This window comes from Halyomorpha halys, unplaced genomic scaffold, assembly GCF_000696795.3.
Source record: "Halyomorpha halys isolate HHAL.00 unplaced genomic scaffold, Hhal_1.1 Scaffold1043.1, whole genome shotgun sequence".
Classification (NCBI taxonomy): Eukaryota; Metazoa; Arthropoda; class Insecta; order Hemiptera; family Pentatomidae; genus Halyomorpha; species Halyomorpha halys.
The window spans coordinates 151,781-175,991 of NW_027106205.1; the positions used below are offsets into that span (position 1 = coordinate 151,781).

At 29.9% G+C, this 24,211-nt stretch overlaps 1 protein-coding gene across 4 annotated transcripts in view; it reads right to left on the reverse strand.

Annotated features, from left to right (window-relative positions):
- moody (G-protein coupled receptor moody) overlaps positions 1 to 24,211 on the reverse strand; it is a 112,739-nt gene that overhangs the window by 46,448 nt on the left and 42,080 nt on the right. For all 4 annotated transcript variants that reach the window (XM_014432307.3, XM_014432306.3, XM_014432309.3 and 1 more), the window contains exon 2: positions 7,042 to 7,137. In XM_014432307.3, coding sequence (XP_014287793.1) covers positions 7,042 to 7,130 — 89 coding nt within the window. In that variant the 5' untranslated portion in view covers positions 7,131 to 7,137. The remainder of the gene's footprint in view (positions 1 to 7,041; positions 7,138 to 24,211) is intronic.

The window sequence follows — 24,211 nt, forward strand, 5'->3', positions numbered from 1 at the left end:
TATATTTTTTTTTCTCCTGTGTAATTTTAAATAATTTGCAAAAAGCATATTATATACATACAGTGTACAAAATTATTACAATATTGTTAAAATATTTTGTACAATACATTCAGACAAAAATACAGTAGAAAGAGGAATACAATAGATATAACATAATACAAAACAACGAGAGGTGGCAGTTGTCAAAAAATAGTGTAGTAAAAATATATAAATTACAACTGAAAAGAAATAAAAATAAAAAATGACATCCAGGACCTCCTGAATTAAAAAAATATATACATATATGTTTATATTTACAAGGTTCCTAAGTTAAATAAGACACTTTTATATCAGTCAGGAATTATGTATATATAAAATTCCTGACTGATATAAAATTGTATTGTACTTGTATATACAAACCTTTGTTGGAACCTTATAGATATAACCATTTATACTGTAATTAAAATTTGTATATATTTTTTTAATCCAATAGGTCCTAGGTGAATTAAGACAATTTTATATCAGTGAGGCGGTGAAACCGAGTGGAATATAAAAAAAGACAAAAGTAAACATGTGACAAGCCCGAAGACAAAAAGGGGCGCCAGGAGGTGACCAAATGACTCAGATTACGGTCCTCAGTTTTTTCCGGTTCAGTAACTAAGGTCTCGGTTCTCTGTTCCCAGATATTTAAAATAACCTTGTAACATCACCAGAGTTATTAGTATTCTTTACGCACACGTAATATCTTGTGTTATTTTTTGTTACTTTTTTTACTCTATGGGACTTGTTTATTAAGCAAGACTTATACCAACTTATTAAAGAGTAGAACTTCACCAAGAGGTTGTGAATAATAAATTCGTTCATTTCTTGAAAAAAAATTTTCAGTGATGATTAAACGTAGCACATCATAAAAAATCTTTGTCGGCATACGTACACCAATTCACTAAAATTCACTCACCCAAATTACCCTGTAAGACTCGTTTTATCAGTTTTTATTTGATTTTTAGGAATTCGTTCAAAATCCAACCTAGCAACTAAGTATACATGCCGCTTCCAAGCGTCGCCATGCCATAACTTGACTTATATTTATGAAATTCTTAATTTACTTTATCTCGTATTATATTATTGTCGACTCATATCTTTTTAAACTAAAGATAATACAATATCACTGTTCTATATCGGATTACATTGTCGGATCATACAACTACACAGGTTCTACCTTTGCCAACCTTAAGCAAAGTTTTGCAAGTGAAGCAGAAAAGATATAATAGTGAATTATAATTCAACTTTATACAGTACCATGCTGGGTAGTTTTTGGTTTGTGAAAAAAACTAGATTAATTCTATACTACTTCTATTCCGATTTGACCGGTTTTTTTTTTCAGGATCCGACGAAAAGTTGTTCAAAGGTTTCATTTAATATTGTTCCGTTTAGCTCTTTTTTACAGATGCGCCACCAAGAGTTTTATTATTATGGGTTAATGACTTGAACTTCTTAGATAAGGCTAAACGACAAAAAACTGGTGGTCATGTCCGACTACTACAAAATTTAATTCATTATCATTATGAATTATTAATTCATTTACTTATTAATTATGAACAATCCCATTATTCCAATTGTCGGTCCACACAAATAATACTTTGGACCCACAGAAACTTGGTCCAGCTTGTGATGGAACGGCACTGGATGATTGTTCCCATTTTCTGACAAATTGAAACTAAGCAATATTAACCAAAATCAGTACTATGAATTTGTGAAATGAATCTCAATTTGTACGAGGTTTGCCTCATAAAAAAATAAATAAATTATTATTATCGTTATGAAATATCAATATATCACACCCTTTTTTCATGTGAAAAGTGATAGTTAAAAAAATAAATAAAAATTATTGCTAAGAAGGTATAGATAACCCACATTAGCAACTATCATTAAAGCTACATTCCAATGGATCTACTTTGAGTAACCATTCCAGTTTCAGTTATATTGTAGTCAAAACAGTTATTTTTCTTTTTTTATATAACGCTGGGTCATGAGAAAACTGATAACGGAAGAAGTTATTTTTGGTAAACTATCATACCGAAATACGATGTTACATAAAATGTTTCCACTTGCACAGAGAAATTTTGACGTACGAATTTGAGCTATAGAATACCAAAAGCATTGAATTCACCACCTAACCCTAACAATGTTAAATCTTATTAAATAAAATTATATGCTAAATAAACTATATGCTTTGTCTTTAATTTAATTCAATTATTGATTAAATGATTGTTATTACATTCTTTTCGTACACCCCTGACGTTATTAAGTAAATTTTTTTCACATTACTATAACGTAAAATAAATTACTATTATAACGAGAGGAAGTAGGTATAAGTACTTCATATAGCAGTATGAGGTATTAAATTTCCGGATATTGATATTCTGAAACCGTAGAAGTTACATTCATCAGTTACCCCTCTCGCCCCCCCCCCCCCCAAAAAAAGGATGAAAAAGTGTAATACAATCCCTAGTTGAATCTACTTCATCATACAAATTAATCATCATAATTCATTTCTGCGCTAAAAGGTCATATCACTTGGTTCATTAAATTTACATTCATTAAGTAAAGAGCTCTTTATTAAACGGAATTTTAGCTGTATAATGTAGAAATATATGGAAAATAATTTTAATTTTTTTGTTTTAATTTGGCTGTGAATAACAAGAAATTATTCATTATATCAGCTGTCGACCAACTCAGGATTATAAAGAGTGGAAACCAAAGCAATGGCTGGAGTATACAACTAGTGAATGTGTGAATGAATAAATAATCATTTTATATTAATAAACCTACAATCTTCGGAACTTCAGTGGTACAATTTCAGTTTTTTTTTTGTTTTTTTTATCAACAAAAGGACCAATTGTTTCACGTGTATGTATCAAGTGATAGCAGGAGGTGATGGGCTAATAGATTACAACAAATTTATTCAGAATTTACATGTTGAACATAAATCCACTGGTGGAATTGTTCACGACCTAAAGATAGCCAAAATATAAACTAATATACTTCGATTTATCCTAGCTACCTAATTTGCAATCAAGTAGACTTAGACTTTCAGAACGGTAGATGTGTTACTAAACTTAGCGTTCCTCTCAATATGGTATAATCTGCATCATTTCCCATAAGATTTATTGAAAACGGTTCAGTACTAATAAGGGGCAACTAATGGTTTCTGGAAATAGGGTAAAAAAAGGTGAATTGTTTGATGGTTTCAAATTTAATTGTCAATAAAATAATTTATTAATAAAATCACATTGGATCTTGTGTTCTGAAATTGAGCTATGAACTCCCTAGAGAATTTTTTACCTAGAGTGTAGAGGACTGATCCGAATAATAAGAATTTGACGTAAGAACGATCCATGACTATTTGTGCTGCGAATAGAACTCAGGATATGTGAATATGACCTATTCACACATCCTGAGTTCTAAACAAGCCTACGTCACACCCAGCAATAAGCCTGTAGTTCAGTAAAAATATCTTAAAATTTGGCTGTACCTATAAGTAAGTTTAAATTAATTTTTTTAATCAACGAATTAAAAATACAAATGTAAAAACTTTACCTCTCCTTGAGGGTTTGGAGCCCTAATATGAAAGGTTTTTGAAAATGGCCACCATATATTTTTCAGGTTTATTGACAATAAATATCATTACGCGCATTAAATAGTGCACTAATTTACGCTTTAATAGAGTTCTTTATGTTCAATAATTTCCAAGAGAATGTTTTCATAAGCCTATATATTTTTTCCCAAACACCCGTAACAAAAATAAATAAATATTTTTTATTTATCTTAAGTATGATAATATATGATATATGAAATATTTACGGATAAAGAATTTTTCTCTGAAAATTAAATGTTTTAATATATTATTTACTCTATATAACTATATCCATAAAATACTCGTCAGGGAAACTCGTTCCACTGTTTTGTCATTTTCTATGGAGGGCTAGAGAGAATACAAGAGTCGTCCCTTGGGACTTAGTAATCAGCCTTACCAGAGACTGAATAAATTGGACATCAAATGAGCATCAAGCTCAAATATATTTTTGAATTCTTATTCATGCTGAACCTTAAAGAGTACGTCCTGATCGTTAATATAATTATCGTTAAGATAATTTCTGCTTTAATTTTTGCATTGCAAATGTTAGAGAATTGTAATTGTAACTATATCACATTTACCTATCAAATACGCACTAACATTAACCAATTAATAAAAGCGGAATAAACAATCCAACAAAATCCTGAAGGAAAATTAAAACTGAAAATCATAATGGGAAATTAATAATTATGTATATATTGTGAAATATAATTAAAAAATTAATTTATGATAATATTTTTTTACTTAACCCTTAATTTTCTTTTAGTTAAGTTTTTGTTAACTCAATGCAGAGATTAAATTTAACGCATTTTTTAAAAACGATTGTTTCTTTTTCTATGATTGACATGAGTACATTTTAAGGATATCGTATTTTAGATTAATAATATTATCAGGTGTTTTATGCGTGTAATTATTATGCTTATAAATAGATAATATATTTTTAAAAATTTATTCTGAGCCTTCTGATTCAGTGATTTCTTACTCCAACAACATTACATGAGGCTCTCAGAGATAGTGTGGTTTTACCAACGTAGTTCTTCAGACCGAAATTTTATTTCATTTTAATTAAAAACAGAATTATTTGCGCAGGCCGAGGGCTTGTGAAGGCATTAAACACTAGTATATCACAGGGGTGCACCGTGTGCACAGAAAAAAAATTAATATTGGAATATTCACGATCAAATGGGTTAGTCCACGTTTGCACTCACAGGCTAATATCTACAAGAGATGGGGTGTAGAAGGATTCTATGAGTCAAATATGTGGATGGTATGTAATCTGTGTCGTTGATCTTTTATGAATGAATTCCTTGTCATCAGCTTTTGCCAACCGCCAAGGTCTTTATTTTCAGCTATGGCAAAATAATTAAAGTACAGCAGAACTCAGCTTTTCTGAAATTACGTGAAATTGGCATTTAATCACTAACCTAATCTTGATAATAATGACAAATTATTTAATTAAAAGGCAAAAAATGTAAATATTAACATAAGTATTTATAATTTCTTGTAAAAAAATAAGTTATTTAAAATTAAAAACATTAAACCTTTTTATGAATGTTAATATCATACTGTAGGTGTATTCATGATATTGTGTTAAATGTAAAATGTTTTACCATGTTAAATGTTATAAGTATAGGATTGTGAGCAGCCCTATTTAAAGTCATGTTAAATCTTAAATGGATAAGAGCTCCTAGTGGATTTTTTGAGCAACTTGTTTTATAACCTTTCCTTCCAAAACTTCATGTTATTGTTTACTTCTTAGTTTTGATTAAAGTAATTTATTACAAAATGCCTAAAATAAGTGAAAAGTAGAAATTGTGTGAATGTGGGGCTACTCAGTGCCTTGTTTATCTCATTACTTGTGAGGGAGAGAATCAAGATGAGCTAATTTACAACTGTCATTACATTATTATTATTGTCATCCATTGCTTTAATAGTTTTAAAAACATCCAAATAATACTAATATAATAAAAAATCAAACTACGAGCAAGTTACCTTACACAAAAACAAACAAAACGGTAATGAGCTAAGCTAGTCTGTTGCGTGACGTCATTCTCCATTTCATAGTCCTAGTAACAGACTCTACCATGTTATTTGTTATATCGTTTTAACATGGTGAAATAAGAAAGTATTTCTCCATTTAACATAAGTTTTTCCGTTTAACATGTTAAACCAAAAATCATGAAAACCCCTAATATTAGAAAACATGCTTAAATATAAAAGCACCTTAAGAAAAATGAAGTGAAAAAATCCGGATTATCAGGACTTTAGACATAGAAGTATTGGGGTTATATTGGATTGATTTAGTTTTAAACCCAATTGATACATTAGTGTTGTATATTTTTTGTTTTGTTCTCAAAAATCCCTTTTATTTCCGATTTTTAATAAAAAATGTAATGTGATAATGAGTAAGCTAAAATAAACGTAATAATATTTATACACATTATATTCAAATTTATCATATTTAAATATTTCATTTCCCAATGCTGAGTAAATTCAAATATTTAAAAAAAATCGTAAAAACATATGTTGTAACACTTTTCAATCATTATTTTTTTAAGACAACATTTTCAGAACATGCCTTATCAGCTTGAGTTTCGTAGCTGAGCTTTATACCATCGATGTCTTAAGGAAACTTTTTCTTTCTTTCGTATTTCAAACTAGCACTAATTAGTTACTTAACTATCAGTCTCAATTTCAGTCGCAGAATGTTTTCATTATTTATTTTTTTATGCTTTTGATAATAATATAGTCAAACAACATAGAGTGAAAGATTTTCTAAAAAGAATTCTAGTTGGAAATAAAAGGATACTCTTTTTTTTCTTGTCTAGTGCATACTGGGCTTTAGTTATTTATTATTCTATAGAATCGGAGAGGAATATTATTTTTTAAAGTATTGATTTTTAATGTAATGTATTTAAATATTAACCATGACTTCCATCTCGCTTTTTCCGAACGTTACATAATATTTCGGATTTCACTTTCGCTCATATCAGAAGGTGAAGCATGTGTCCAAGTTCAGAATTGACTTCAATAATGATCAAATGAATAGAATATTAAAATTTATAAAATTCTGAATAGATTTAAATTAGATTAATAAGAGCCTAAAGATTCTAGTTCACTATCTCTCTGTTTCCAAACTGATCGTTCCTAATTACTCTTTAGTATCATTAGTATAATGGAGTATAATTAGTCTCCTTTTGTTCGATTTCATCTTGATTAGTGACTTAACAGTTAACTTCTAATAAGTCAACTTTTAAAAAGAGATAATACTTAGGCTCATAATCGAAACTCTTAAATTACTATAATTACACAATAATTTATTTTTTTATAACATCTTAAGTTAAAGAAGAAATGTTAAACTTGTAAACTTGTAGGATGCTAAAATAATGAACCGAAAGAAAGCATAAATGAGATATTTCACTTACTGAGGGAAGACTCCAGTGGCATTGTCTCTGGAACTATCCACTGAGGACAAATCGATTTCCTCCTCCAAAGAGAAATCTCCTCCACTCATTTTGGTCCTGAAAGTAGAATATTTCTTTTAGTTAAAATAATATGGAAGAATGTATATTTTCATTTAAAAAAAAAAAAAAGGAAAAGAGTACACCTAAGACACTGTAGAGCATAAATAAAAAAGATTTTAATGAAGAACAGTAATATAAGCTGCCAGAATTAAGGGAAATTAGTGTTTTATGTATTAATTCATACCATAAATATATACATGTATTTAATAATATGATATTTGTATTTTTTTTTTCATTTATTTTATTTTATCAGATTTTTTAATATTTTGTCAGCTTTTAATATAGATATATATGTATGTATCAAAATAAAATAAATTAAACGAAAAAAATTACAAATGTCATATTTATAAATAAGAATATAGATAGATATGATAAAAACTTAATATCAAGATAAATAAAATTAAATCTAAGTAAAAATAAAATACACATTTTCAACTATATATAATATTTACATTCAGCCTTGGAAACTCCAAAACCAAGCTTTGCCGCCCTTATGTAGAAGGCAAAGCAAGGCTCCATATCGAGGTCATCATAACTATTGTAATAATAGTAAAGTATTAGATGAAGGATATATGTTGAATAATAAAGACATATATTTTTCGTTTTTCATAAATTAATGAGTTTTTTCACCCTTTCAGTCATTTCACAAGCAGGTAGGTAAAACACCTCAAAGTACCACATTCAAAAACCAGCAGAACGATAGATTAGACTGGTTTTAAATAAAAAATTCTTCCAGAGAGAATATCCAAGACAGTTTTACACAATATAACATAAATTTACATAAATGATACAGTTCTTTGCCTAAGCACTTACCTAATACCATGCGGAGACTTATATGTGGCATTTTTATGAGTTTGATGTCATGAAATTGCTAAAACTGGATATAATAGATATTTTTCCACTATAAATATTCAAATCTTGTACTCTGACTTCAAAAACTTTTAGACATTTCATTTGATCTTTGCTGGGTCATAAGAGATCTATTTTTTGAGGATATTGTTAATCTCTATCTTACATCAATTCTTCTTCAATGTACCTAACTCAGTAATTTCCATTACATAGGCCGCATTTTTTCTTTTTATAGATTCTGATAGAAAATAACATTATAAGAAGAATTGATATCGACCAATTTTTTATTGACTCGTAGTGAAGCTGTAAATCGTCATGGTTATTTCGGTTTTAGACGATTCGCGTACGAATGGTGCAAAAAATCGAACAAATCTGAAGTTCCATATCATTTTTGAATTTATTTTTCCATAAGAATCCGTCATCATGATCTGAGTTTCCTCGAACGGCCGCAGGTACCGGGATAGCTATCAAGACGATGGCACTTCAATGAATAAATACATCGATGATTCTTATAGAAAAATTCCTTTTTCTATAAATTTCAATTTTTCGCATATAATCAAAAACAGCCAAAAAAATGTTGTTGTTTTTTAGGGAGGGAGGAGAGGGTTACCTGATTAGGATACGTCGGAACAAGAAAATGCAGCATAAAAATTCATTTTATATTCTTTTTTACTATGAGAATTTTAAAAAAATCTCCCCATTCCATTAGAAGTTCTAGAGATAGGTGGGCTGGAGAAGAACTGGAGTAGGTTAGAAAATTAACAATACACTCAAAAAGACGGACCAAAGGCTGCTTTTATGGCCCAGAGAACATCAAATTAAATTTGCAGTCTATAAAGATTTATGGAGTAAACATGTATGTATAGTGACTCACCCTATACGTAATAAGTAATATAGTTTCGTAATAAACCTGAGACGTTATCAGAACATAAGAGCATTGACATATAGTTATATGTCAATAGAAAGTGATAGTAATTATAAGCAGCTTTCTGGTAATAATAGTAATCTTAACTTTTTTTGTATTTTATGAAGTTTTATCTCGAATTCATCTACAACTTAAAGATAAATTAATAATAAAAAAAGTCTTCTAAACCTTTTTTTTTTCGATTTTTAAATATAAATTCAGGTAAATATTAAATAATTGTTTGATGGCATATGTAGGAATGTGGCATGGATATCATAAAATAGCTGAATTCATGTGGATGCTGAATTTTTAAATAATTATTATGATAATTAAATACGGGGTAGATAATTAGTTCCTTGGGAATAATAATCTTAATCCGCAATGGAACTGCTGCACCCAAGGGAAATTAGTTTCATCCCTTGAAGAAAACAATAAGCAGGCAGCCGCCTCCGTAATTGTTTCAATTCATACTTCATATGAAAGTAAATTCTCCCTGAATAACAAATGAGTTGGTAACATATGGTCGGTAATTTACTATCAGAGAAGTTATAATATTCCAAACTATCAGGGCTTTACAGTATAAAGTTCAGATATTTTAATTTTAATTTTTTATTAGAAAAATTAATCTAAGATTTTATAGAAATATTTTTATATTGCAGGAACTTCAAGTAGTTTTAAGTTATTTTAATAATTTTATTAAGGTTTGGAGCTTTTAATTTCTGGCTGAATTAATAATTTTGAATTATGTACTTTTTCAAGGCAAGCATATTAAAATTTCTTAAAAGATTTCAATGGGATTTATATCAGGCACATTGAGAACCGTTGACTAAAACATGAATAAACCAAAACTCTAATCGTCGCTCTATAAGATCACACCTTAACGCCCAGGAATGGTGCCAACGATTGTTAAAATGCTCCAAACGTCTCCACTACACCGCACAGCATTACTAATAACTACAGCACGTTCCATTCACCTGATACAGTATTCTGAACCAGCAAAATTATTTCTTCGTACAACAGAAGTAAAGCAGTGGCACATCGAAGAGATGTGTAACATCTTTAACAATTAGGAGTGTTACTATGATTGATTCTACTTTCATTTATTTATAATCAGATTTGTTAATGAGATTTGCAACTATATGCAATATACAAGAAGTAATCCTCTTAAGTTAGCAGAGTAGTTAGTATATTAGTTTCACACTATTGGGAGCAATCTGTTGACAGTTATATTATAAAAGGTCTTGGGGCCATCTTTTTTTTTTTTTTTTTTTTTTTTTTTTAGACTTTTGGTAATTTGGAAGGATTTTTTATGGTTCACGTGGACTAACAGCTCAATTTAGTATGCCAACGTAGGTCAGACCTTGAGGACCGTTTGTAGCTGAAATAGCTAAAGGTGTTGGTTCAAATCCATCCAGGGGAGGAGGGGGGTTCGACTTCTGTGGGGATCCCACGAATGAAAACTTGACTACCCACCATTGTTAGAATAGCATGGTTATCTCTAGATAAGCTCTCCCTCCGGTATGTCAGAAATAACCAAAAAGGGGGCAATTCAAAATTAAAAAAAAAAAAATTGTTAACAATCGACGTGTAGCTTCTTACATTTACTATAGTAAATAAAAAGTTTACATTTACTATTAATAAACTATGAAATGATAGTTCTTTATTAAATGAATTATCAAAATTACAAAGCATATCGGCATCAATTATAATATTTAAAAATCAATTTTAACTTAAAAACAAAACAGCTTAACTAGCAGTCGTCGAACGAATGATAATACAATAATAATAATGTATTAATTTGCTTATACACAGCGTAGCCACAGATTCTGGCCGAATCAATGTTAGCTATAGTTAGTTTGTAAATAACAGCTATAATATAAGACATTCTATAATACACGAGGACAAAATAAGAAGGAAAAAAGATAAACACATTAATATAAAACAAATTGTTCAGATCAATACAAACTAAGTTTCACTATGGATTAACTAACAAAATATTTAAAACAAAAAAAAAATTCAAATTTAATAAGAAACATATACTTAAATATACTTCTTTAAGTCGCAATAGTGCGATATACTTGTTGCCATTCCAACAGGTAACAAAATATGCGCTATATTTATATGATATGCTTATTGTTCTAAATCATAGACCTCTGGCAGCATAATATCATGTACTAACACGAATAATTATTAGATTTAAAGTTGTGGGTTATTAAATAAACTATGGAAGTCAAATATATGAATCATAAAGTAAAACACATTGTTCAAGAGTTCGACTTTTAATATCTAAAACTCCTTCTAACAACAAGATTTTATATAACATGCTGAGGTGGGAAGCTAATAGGTATAATGCACGCTAAGTGATCTGAACAAAAGATAATACTCCATTACTAATAATAAATTAATAAATAAATGCTTCATAAATTCAATATGTTCTTTGAATAGGTAGTATATAAGTATTATATTTAGAAGAGTCGTTTTTTCTTTCCTCCATTTGAAAAAAAAAAAAAACATACAATTTTTATCAACTACTGTATTTGCATTATTTTTTAATAAAAAGTTAAAACCTAATTTAGAGGAAAACGTGAGTGAAATTAAATTTACACACACTAAGAGACAATTTATCATACAATAATCTTAGAGTAAATTTAACCTAATTTTTTACTAAAAAAAATAAATTAAAATATAGATTTGATTATGAAAATTAGAAAACGCCAATAATCTACAATATTATTAAACTATATTATAAGCTTTTTCTCTTTGAAGTATCAACTTTTAATTAAAATATAGGGCTTATTGAATAATTCATACTATTCAAGGATGGCAAAAAGAGAGTGACTGTTAAGTAGTAATCTTCTTGATAAAACGACTTTTTATGAACAATCACTTAAAAGAGCATCTATCTAAAAGGAAAAGTGATTTATCGTTCAATAAAATGTTTAATCTTGAATATTGATATCACAGACAGAGCGATTGTGGAAACTATAAGGCTTCCAATTGCTAAATATTAGAATGGTACACTGAATCGTAATGCGATTGTATTTTTTGACCATATTGAACACACCTAAAATCTGAAAGATAGGTCATAATACAGTTTAAGGAAGCGTTAAACGCATGATGAGATATTGTTAATAAATATTAAAACTAGTGAAATATTTCCATTCTCAACTTAAAAACCTATGAATACTCAAACTTAACTTTACATTTTTTAAATGTCATTGGGTTCTGACAGTTGTAAATTCGTTAAATATTTCCAAATACGTGTAAATTAATTTATCATTTTTTAAAATTTTATTTTCCAACTAAATTATTATCCTTGATTCTACACTTTCGAATGTACTTTATTGATTAAGTTTAAAATATTGAACAATAAACTTTTTAGGTTGATATAGAAAATATTTTTTTAAGAAATACCCTCCTAATAGCTCAAAGATAGTGACCGGATATTTTCTCGGTCTGCTTCAACGACAAAAAGGTTTAAGTAAGTAAACATCGTAGTGACAAAGATGTGCTTACTTTTATCCTTTTCAGAAAATAAACTGAGCCCGGAGACCGTTCCATTTCCCGCAGCCCCTCCGCTAGGTCGAGAGGGAAATGGGACATTGTTTTTTTAGCTGTTTGTTGAAGGGGCTCACCTCAACCGAAGAGAGACCATTAAAGGAACAAGGAAGTTACGGGAAGAGGAAGAGTAAACAGATCGCTGTAGAGGGAATGTGCAACATTCTGTCTCTTCGCAAGTCTTAGCAACCTTAATAATTTATGTATTCAATAGTTAGCATTTGTTTTTAGTAAAACAAGAAATATGACTACATTAACTGGACTTTTATATACTGATTATATCTAATGATCTATAATGGAGAGTAAGGTATGATCGATTGCCTTCTCCATAGAGATATTCTGCAGCCGAACTAAGAATTTCTTCTGGTAAATTCATAAGCTCCAGTTATCTTTTACTTTATTGAAGTCTCATAGCTTAGAAAGGAACGTCGTTACGGGTGAAGGCGAGAAGTATCATCCCCTTCAACGATTTAAAAATCCGAAAAGTGAGGAAATATGAGATTTGAGAATCTACTTCAAATTGAGAAGATTGTGGTAAAAGACTATTCAGAAAAATTATTTTACTTGAAAAAAAAAAAACTTATTATCTAAAAATGCTTAGGAAAAGGAAGCATTTCTCAAACAAATGGATATTTTGAAAATTTAAGAATTTTTCCCTCTTTGCCAAGTAGGGTTCTTCAAAACTTTTAACAGTTTATTAGGAAAATTATAAATTAAAAACTTCTCAAGCATTATCATTTAAATATATATTTTTCGAGAATCATAGAGATGATAGGTCCGATATTCATTGTAGCGATCCCGCTGCTGTTTACTAGACATCACTCTAGCTACTGCTTAAGAGCCATCTGGCGCGATCTTGCTGTTAACACGTGAACCACTACGATCATCACAACATAAATATCGTATAGTCTTCTGATACACTAAACGATAATGTCTTATACATAGTACTTCTCGATGATCTTAGCCCTTAGAGTTCACTTTTGAAAAAGGAAAGTGTAATCATCCCCTTCAGAAATTTCTTCTCCTTAGGAGGCAGTGAGAAATATATAGTGTGAATCAGTAAATCAGTGAAATGAAATGCATACACGTGTAAGTGATGTATATAGTGGATCAGAACATTTTAGTGATATTTTTGGAAATGTATATTTAGTACACAATGAGCACCTTTAGGATTTGCCAACCTCTTCACGGAGAAGTGAATTTCTATTCTCCAAGGATTTACGAAGAGAATCAATATACTCATCCCGTTAATTCATCTCCTAGCTCCCAGCTACCTAACTTTTGAACAAGCATTGCTGAGGCCTTCTAATATAGGTACAACATACATATTTTTAATTGGAGTCGAAAATAATTAATTACAAATAATAACCTCGACATCATCATAAGGAGATAACAGCGCTTCAAACATCATTTTATAACTTACATTCTATTTTTCCTCCTTTTACTGTTCATTTGACATTACTAAATGTTTGACAAAACTGACGTAACGCTGTTTCCACCCTCGAACATAAGACTGTTTTGTTCTACCCTGTACGTCGTACTCTCCAGGCAAGGTGTTGAAATACAATTTCGCAACTTCCAAATATAGAACAGGAGTCATCCTAGTGTCGCTTAGTTGTTTCATCTCAAAAATCTATTTTTGTGTTTTGCTAATATGATTTTAAAGATACGTTGTTATTGTACACTACGTACGTACATATTTCGTAGAACTCTGCATGTTTCTCCCTTGTAATGATTTTTTCTTTATCCTATCCAAGTATTTTTATTGGTTCTGAGCTCTTTTTTCTGCCATTTTTAAACACATAATTATTATTAAATAAAAGTACTTTTAGAAAATTATTAGAAGCTTCCAATCCCTCAAGCCTTTAAAATGACCAGTCTCAAACCAGCGATTGTAATACTTCCCAAGGTAAGTAAAAACTTTTATTACGAAACAAAATTATTTGATGGTCAAAGACCAAGAAATAGACGCAGCATTAAAGGGACAATTGGGCGGTAAATCTGTGAATAGAGGCAATGTGCTAGATAGCTAGATATAAGGGTACATAGAAGAGGGTGAGGCATCCTCCACTTTGTACGTCAATCGTTCGATTGTCCCCTCATCGGCTTTGAGACCATTGTAGTCCTCTCATTGCCTCCGCTTTGTCGCAGTTCCTGTCGTCCGCCAGCTAGGGATTTCTTCTCCAATGGCATTCACACTATAGAAGGACAATGTCTTTTCGATAAAATGGAAAAATAAATAAAGGCTTAAAATAAATTATAGGAACGAATCTACAATTTAGAAGATTAAAGTGGTATAAGTTAATTAATCTTCATTTGAAAAACAAATATTTTTTTTATAGAATTATTGTGTCGATTTAAATAAAGTTAATTTTTAATATATATTTTTTTTAATAATTTATTTATTGTTATTTACAACTGTATACACATATATACAACAAGTAAATTTGGAGAATTTACCCACTGATAGAACTCCAATAACATTTCTAGAGGAGAAGATCTCGAGGCCATCATCTTTTCAGACGCCTAGGAGGATTATTAGGTAATGAAGGAGAAGCCATGTTAGAAACAAGTGGATTTGGGTGGTTGAGAAGTTTGTTATGGAAGTAACGGTATCTGGTTCTGGCCAAATCGGCAACATATGGAACATTGAGGTCCTGATGGATGACTTGATTTGTGACAAAGTAAGGAGCATTAAGGATTTTACGAAGGATTTTGGACTGTAAGAATTGGATTCTGGAGGAATTTGATGGTTTAGTGGAGCCTCAAAGCTCAACTCCGTATATCCAGATAATTTTTTTTTAATATTTAAAAATAATTATTTAATTAATAGGATATTTAATAACAGATAAAAAGAGGCTAAATATTAAATTTTTGACTCACTTTTCTTTTTTTTTATTTTATTTCTTTTCTAGATTGGATTTTTTGACTTAATTAAAAATTTTAAGATTGTTGCATACAACATTCTGTTGCTTACCCCCTCGATTAATAACGTATCATCGCTTAAACAATGATAAAAGTAAAAATTAATGTATCATTTCGTAAGATTAAAAAAAAATTCCTGAAGCCAGAAAATATGGTGGAGACACATTGTCTCTAGAATGATGGAGTATTTTGTTTTTTATTGAAATGGTATAAAAATCATGTTCTTCATTTTTTCGGACTTAAGAGTTATCATAGCTTAAGCAACAATAAACCGAGCTCAATTAATTGTAAGACATATGGTGTAAAATCATTAATTTTTCCTTTTTTGATGTTGAATTATGACAATTAAATGGACACAACAAGAAATGAACACGAGATTTCCCTATTCTTGCTGAGTTCCTCTTGCATTCCGTACAACTTCATCTGCAGTGAATTCAAGCTTAGACTAAATAAGAGAGTGGGATATTTTGTTCTTTTTCTTTTTTATATTGATTTGAATTTTTCGTTTAGTAAGAGGACAATGTTATTTGCTTTTTACTTTATAGCATTACTTACTTTTTGACATTATATAGTCTTAATTATATTAAAATTAATAATTAAATTAAAATTTCCTACCATAATGTGAGACGTTATCAATTAATGCTGCATATTTCTTACGGTCTACATCATTAATTCAAATATAATTCTTCAGAAACATGCATAAACAAAACTTCAGCTTTGCCAATTTTAAATTGTATATCAATTATAACAAACATATGCATAGAGTATCAACATGTTTGTTTTCTCATGACTCCTACGTTTCGAATATTCTCAAGGATATCATATTTACAATATCACAGCTAACAATGTCATTAAAATGTTTGCAGACTATTCTGCCCTGGTGAAATTATATCTTAGTTTATTGACCTATTTTTATTTAATATTTTAATTCTTCTAATTTTATTAAATTATCCAGTTTAACCTTATCAATCACCATATCAACAAAATGAGAAATAGATAGAGTAAATTCAATAAAATTTGAAAAGTTAATTAGTAGATAAAATAAGTTGGTAGACTGAAATATAATTTGACAAAGGCAGAATAGCCTGCTACGTGTTAATGACACCGTTAGCTGAGATATTGTAAAGAATTACTTTAAAATGGCCGGATTGGCAGAAACGTAGGACTTTTTACAAAATAAATACCTTGAAACTATATATTTTCTATTATAATTGATGAACAAGCATATAAATTTAAATTGTATATTTGTAAATAATTATTAAAAATTACAATTAAAAAAAATGGCCAAAGGTTTTCCCGCTCAACTCTTCTCATGTTAATAGGCTAGTAGAATATGTGCAAATGCAAATGAATCTTATTGAATAAGATATTGTATAATGGACAATAAATTAGTTCAAATTTTTTGGAAGGAAGTGGACTGAGAGACAAACAAAAAAGGACAACAAAATAAAAAATTATTTATTAGTTACTATAATAATATAATAGTAGTCATCATTAGTGGCTAATAAATAGTTTGCTATTTTGTGTATCTTTTTTTGGCTATAATCTGGACCATCTTCCTACAATTGATTATATATAGTCCAAGTAATATTCTCCCACCATTTTTATGTTACTGTATAATGGTTTTCATTCGCTTTGAAACGGATCATGTCATCATCATCTTGCTTCTCTTCCTTAATTGTTACCATATTGATTGGTATAAATGTTTGCATGGACGGACAAAATTAAATTATAACTTTTAACAAACTTTCGGTTGAGAATTTTCATCTGTGTCTATTCATGTGATTAATTCCTAAAGGTATTTAATTATTCGTCGAGCTGTTTATTGACTTCTAGATTGCATAGCAGGAGTTGTTAATATAATTGAAAAAACTTCTCAACTTAAAAGATGTAATTTCATTAAGTTTTGCAATTTCAGGCGCTTTTTAAATATTGTTCGATTAAAATCTTAAAGTCCCCTCTTTCCGTTTTAAGCTAATATTTCAAAAGTGATATAGGACCGTCGCTCCCCGGGGTTCTTAGCGGGGTGGGTCCAGCGGGGGATTGCCTTTTTTTCTCTCCTTGTGATCTCCTCATGTGAGATTATGACATGTGGTACATCGACCAATCCACTTACTATAATTACCTATTTATAATTATTACAATTGTCAAAATACAGTACGAATCATTCAGTATATTAGTACAATGAGGGAAGCACAAACGACAGCAATAATTCAATTCTGGCAATTTTAGAAAAATAGTAAGACGAGAGGCACTGCAAAGAATGGAAACCATCATTGAAGCACCACAACGTTGGCAATGATTATAGTATCAATAGTTTATAAATGTATAAGAGTCAATCGATAGAAAACTTTAGCATAAGCCAATGGTGAGCTCAGTCACTGAAGAATTAAGAGACATAAGAGCAATCTTAAAATGCATTACGCAGTAAAATGAATGTAAACAGTTTGATATATTGGTTAAATAAACTTCTTCAAAATAGTTGAAAACACAAATTTATATCATCGTGAGTAAACGATGTTATTTTTCCTCTAATGAACGTTAATGAGTGCACACCGAAAAATGTTTATTTATTTTTTTTAAGTTGAGATGAGTTCATAACAAGGAACCGTTTTAGTTCAACGCTCATACTGATTTTTTTTATCTATGTTGATTTTTAACATGAAAGAGGATTTACTTGTAACCCTACGAACACTTCCCATTTTGAACCACAAAACCTAACAGATAAGGATATAGGAAAGGGGATTGGACGGCTTATATGCTTCGGGGGTGAGATTGGGCCAGTAGGCTTAGGGAAAAAAAACAGGAAACAGCATTCGGAGCACGTATTTGGTAAAACACTGTTAAAGCTCTCTTGTCACCAATGAATTCACTCAGAACTGTTGTACTGCCCGGCGGCCAGTCTGTACCTCTTAAGTGGCTATAAGCTTGAAATGGCTACAGCAATCGTTCTATATTTATCTCTGTCTATTCCAGGCCGATAATTTATGGCTAGACGGACATTAAACATGATGTTCCTGTAATAGATCACCCCACCTTATTAGACGGTCCACTAGCAGCTTTCTATCCTAGTACTGTAGTTGGAATAAAAGATTGAAAAGAATACTCGTGGCACATCATTTTCTAGAAGAGACCAAGTCTTAATTAGTTTGCTACAAACATTGTAATTAGCTAAATTTTTTTTTGTGTCAAAATTTAAGATTATGTAAACACCAGTTACCACAATAAATGATCTTTATTCTTGTTCTCTGAATCCACCATTATTACTTTTTTTAAATACAAGTTATTCATATCTAACAAGATGGGCAATCCAGCACTAAGTCCTTTGAAAAGAATATCCGATGCTCTAGTTCTATAGTTATTAGGGGCATTCATGATCTTTAGTTTCACATGTTAAAGTGTGTTAAATGGAGAAATATTTCCTTCTTTTACTATGTTAAAACGATATACATGTAACATGGCTGAGAGTCTGTTAAATGGAGAATGACGTCACGCAACAGACCAGCTGAGCTCATCACCATATTGTTTGTTGTCGTGTTAGGTTACTTGCTTGTAGTTTGTGTTTTGATTGTGTTAGTATTGTTTTAGATGTTTTGTCAATTAGCTCATCTTGATTCTCTTCCTCACATGTCAATCACAACAATACACTCAGTGGACACTCAATATATGCATGTTGTAATAAAATACTTTAGTCAAAACTTAGAAGTAAACAATAATATGAAGTTCTGAATGAAAAGTTATAAAACAAGTTGCACCGAAGGAGCTCCTCTGCATTTAACATGGAAAGACATTTTACATTTAACACAACAATCATGAATACCCCTATTGTATATATAGAGTCTGCTTCACTTGAATAGTAGCACAATTGACAAAAAAAAAATGTATTTGACATATTCTATATGTTTTACCATAGACTGTGGTTACTTTTCAACAACCCTACTAGTTTTGGGACAGACTCTAGAGGGGAAAAAGAAGAGTAAGAACCCCTGTCTACGATACTATCTTTGGAACATGTATATTTCAAAATAAAACCTATTTTTTCTTTTGTCAGATGTGCTAAAATTCAAGCACGGTCATCAAAGCAGCGATTTACATAGTCACTAAGGCTTAACCTATACCTCATATACTAATTAAATTTTAACTAGAGGTAGACCCAATTTATACAGAGACTAAGAATGCAAACATAAACATTTAAAATTGGGATTGCCAACTTACAAGAGTTTGAGAAACACATCAAAGAACTTAGGCTTGGCTACTAGTTAAATTTACAAAAAAGAAATGCGAAAATTAACTGTTTATTTCAAGTAAAGGCAGATTAAAAATATTAATTATAAAGTTAAATAATTTTTGTTAGTCAGAATTCAACTTTGAATTCTCATAAAATAAATTTAAAACAATCAAAATTGGTTTTATTTTTGTTGTAGCTATAACACCAACGGAACGGTCCCTTCACGTCCCATTAATTCCATGGCTTAGTCATAGGCTATAGCTAGACTATACCATGTTAGCTAGACTCATATCAACACCTTACAATGCTACAAGGCTATCAAAGGGAGAAGACCCAGTAACGTATACATAATAAATTTCATGTATTATATATATATATATAAAACACAAACTCCATTTTAATGAAGGGTAAGAAAATAACAGCTAATTCAAATGAATTTAGGGTAAACCGTCTATGCGCACTCTATGACAATTGGCAATACTTTAATCTCGCAGTAAGAAACAATTATTCTGATCCAACAGACTTTGTTGAGCACACAAGACATCAGAAATCATTTTCACATATAATACTACAAAAATAATTTTACAAAATAAACCAAAGAATGATTGTACAATTCAGATAGGCAGTTCCAAATTTTCACAAAAAAGTCTGTAAGCGAGCAAAATTAAAAAAAAAAAAGATAAAGTAAAGGTCAGATGATAAAAAAAAAACCTAATAAAGTAAATTAATAATGGAGTCTCTAAATTTCATGATCATATATATTTATATAAATTGATACATGATTTTGGATAAATGATCATCAATTTTTTTTTTCATATTCTAAAAGAGAAATCATAATTTACTGGATATAAATATTCTGATTAGACTTTCAATGTCTTATATAATTGCCTATTTAATCATATCTTTAAGGTAATTTGTGGTTCCTACTTATCTTGAACTATTATCTGAATCTCATTCATCATATCAGTCATGGGAGCGTGTATAACGAGATTGTGACTAGTAATTAAATTACAATATAAGACTAACTGGTAGTTTATCTAGTTGTTAATTATAATAATATCACTCAATTGATATTAGTATGTCACTATAGATATATAAATTTATTGCATATAAATCATATATTCACTTCTTTTTTGGAGAATTAATTGTCATATTATTAGTATCAACATTTACGACAATAACAACTTGTGATTAATTATGCTTGTACAAATATTAATATTGTATTTTTATGATCCAGACAATTGTAAGTTTCGTCTTCTAAAATATGGTTAACGTAAGTACAGGAGACGATACATAGTTAAAAAATAACGCAAAATATTTTTTATTAATAAAACGTCATCTGCTGTATTCAATAAATTTTCCTACCACTAGATGTAATATAAAACAATATATTTTATTATTCATTTTATTTATTATGGAATATAATTTGATATTTGATAAAAACATGATTTTCCTGTAATATTTCAGAATGCAAGAATAGAATGTTTAAACCAAACCAGATAAAACTCACACCTTCATTTCAAATCCACAAAACTGACTGAATATAATAAATTAATTAAATTATTGAGCTTACTCATTAGTAAAGCTTACGTTTTATGCTTCAGTTTTAATCCTAATCTTCTTGAATCCTATTTTTTTTTTTTTAATTTCTTAAACGAAAATGAAGAGAAACGACGTGAAGTCAAGAAGCCAGAAGTTAAATTAAAAAACAAAACAGAGAGAAACTTTAAGCATTCTTGACATCCAAACTTTCTTAGCGGACAACGGCCGAGCTTTGTAAAGTAAAAAATTGATTTCTTTTCACTGGGTAATTAAAATTAAATTTGCAAGGGCTTAGTGATAATAATGCATTTATATTCAAGAATAATATAACCCTTATTAACTTCTTTATAGGATTTAGGTGTGTTTTCTAGATCCTCCTCATTATGTATATACATATATATCATATATCATATACATATATTTGAATCCTTATAATATTTCCTAAATAGTATTACATTTTTTTAAAATAATTATCAGAATACTAATAGAGAATATTTGAGGACAGTGACGAGGAATATCTAATACTTATTAAGCATTCCTCGTCATTTGGTTTTGGCCAAATCGGCAAAATGTGGAACATTAAAGTCATTGACGGTTTTATCTGTGACAAACTAAGGATTTTAAGAAGTTTTTTGGATCATAAGGATTTGCTACGAGAGAAATACGATGGTTTAGATGAGCCCCAAAGAACAACTCCGTGTGTCCCAATAGGAATAATTGTGCTCAGTTAATGAGTCTTTCGTAATGAATTGGAAATTTAGACCGTTTGTCCATTAAGTGTTTTACTAGACAAAATCAAGGAGCAGTTTCCTGCCTTTTCAATATTGCTAGAGGAATCCAAGTTAGTCATTTGTCCGGATGTTGTCCTAGAATCCTGTCTATTCCATAGGAATAGAATATAAATGGAGTATTATTAAAGATAACTGTAGGGCACAAAGACAAAATAAAATGTAAAAACCTATTTTAAAGCAGAGCAAATTTTCGAAAAGAGATCTGTACGTCTAATAGTTCTTGAGATACTAGTGACAATTATATGCAGCATGAACCAATATTTTTTTGCTAATAACGAAAAATCAACCATGAATTTGTTTTGGCAAATATCATGGAAAGTTACTCCAGTAGTACCTAAGTTCTCTAAGTAGGGGAAATATTTTAAGATAAACTGCTTTTTTTGGGGGGATATTTTACTAGCTTCAATGTGAGTGTAAGTTTCTTTGTGCAGTTGTGTGCTATAGTTTGTTATTCTTAGCAGAATTTTTTCAGACACTAATGTATAAATAATTTTTTATAAATGCCTCATTTATTATTCAATATTGAGAATAATCTAGGTCAAATTGTAAGCTGTGGGCAGGAAGCAGCACCTTGTGCTAGACCATGATTAGTGAACCAATGAATGCAATTAGCTCATCTCATTGGCCCAATGATTGGGGTCAATTCTTCATTGCCTCCTAGGCATATGGCTACCCTCATACCACATCCTTCCTGGTATTCTAAATTGTGGACTGTCATCCCAGAAAGTGAATATAAGATATTAGAATTAATGAATTGGATAAAAGTTGACCAAATTCAAAAAATGAATTTATATTTAAGTTGACGTTTTAAACATTAATAGATCATGTTTCTATTGACAAATAAAAATATTATTAATAGAATAAAAAAAATTATTAGTAATTTATACATAATATTTTAATCTCAAAATCTATTAATTTATGTTGAAATATTGGAATGAATAAGTATTTAATTTTTTTCTAACCTTTATTTATTAAATTTACGATGTAAACGACTAGTTGAGCCGTGCGAAAACATTTGGTTAGTATCCGACACTAATATCTGTGGTTCACAAACCATATCATTTACATTCAATAATATTTGCACACAGAAAGACTTAATGAATCTATTTAGTAAGCCAGGCAGGAAATCTAAAACCAACAAATAAGGGGAGAGTAGCATAACTCCCTCTCTTTTAAAGCAAAAGTGAAGCCAAAAAGGCCACACCCACGGTGCTAAGTTTTACGTTATGATAAATAGGAATATCCACCACTAATCTAAACAGAAACAAGGCAGCCAGTGATTGGCTCGTTCTCTTCCACTACTTCTTTGACATGCCTCTGCTTTTTAGACTTCACTTTTCTTGCTGGCCCTTTATTACACTACTTTCACAAGCTGCGCAATGTCATATGGTAAGTATCCTATAGCAACCTTAGCACTTGGAAAGCAAACGATACAAAAAGGGAGTATCTCGTTCAGGTGACAATTCGTGCATTACCTTGAAAATAGAAAATTTTAGAGCTTTTCGGCGCATGACCCGTTTCGTTATGTATTTTTTAGTCACTTGTTTTAATAATATGATACAAGAGTAAGAACTGATTCGTTCTAAAATTCTGATTCTAAAGCACCCATTTATGGCATTTGTGTGTGTACCTTATATTTAGTATAAAATCGGGTTTTAGGACTGAAGAAAAGGTACGAGATGATTATGTTTCAGCACATTTAGTATTAAAAACACATAATTGGATTAACCAATTTATTTTTACAAGAGTAATATTAACAAACCCGAAGATCTGAGTTTAAAAATTTGGATAGCAACTAATTTGAAGTTACTTAGTAATTCAGTAATTAAAAATACGTTAATTTCTTACTTAGTCCTGCAATATTTGTTAACTGATAAAGAAATATACTAATGGGTATATGAAGCTGGCTTATTGCAAACAATAGCATTGTACCTTTGTAATACATCATGGACTGTTGATGATGCATGCCGTATTGATTATGAATTATGAACAGCACTGCACAGGTGATTTGCATTGCCCACGGATAGCAGTACTGTATGATGTAGATAGCTTTATTCTTTTATTGCCTGTAAAGACTATTTTTTTGGCATTGGGAACGAAATATTGTACATAATAATAACAACTACTCAAGTTTTTTTAATAATAATACACACTCAGCACTAAAAGAAAATTTGGTAGTAAAGGTGTTTATTTTGTTTTTGTTCTTCTCTCTGAAACACGACAATCATTCAAAAGAGTTTGGAAACATAATTTTTAAAACTAAAATTAAAAAAA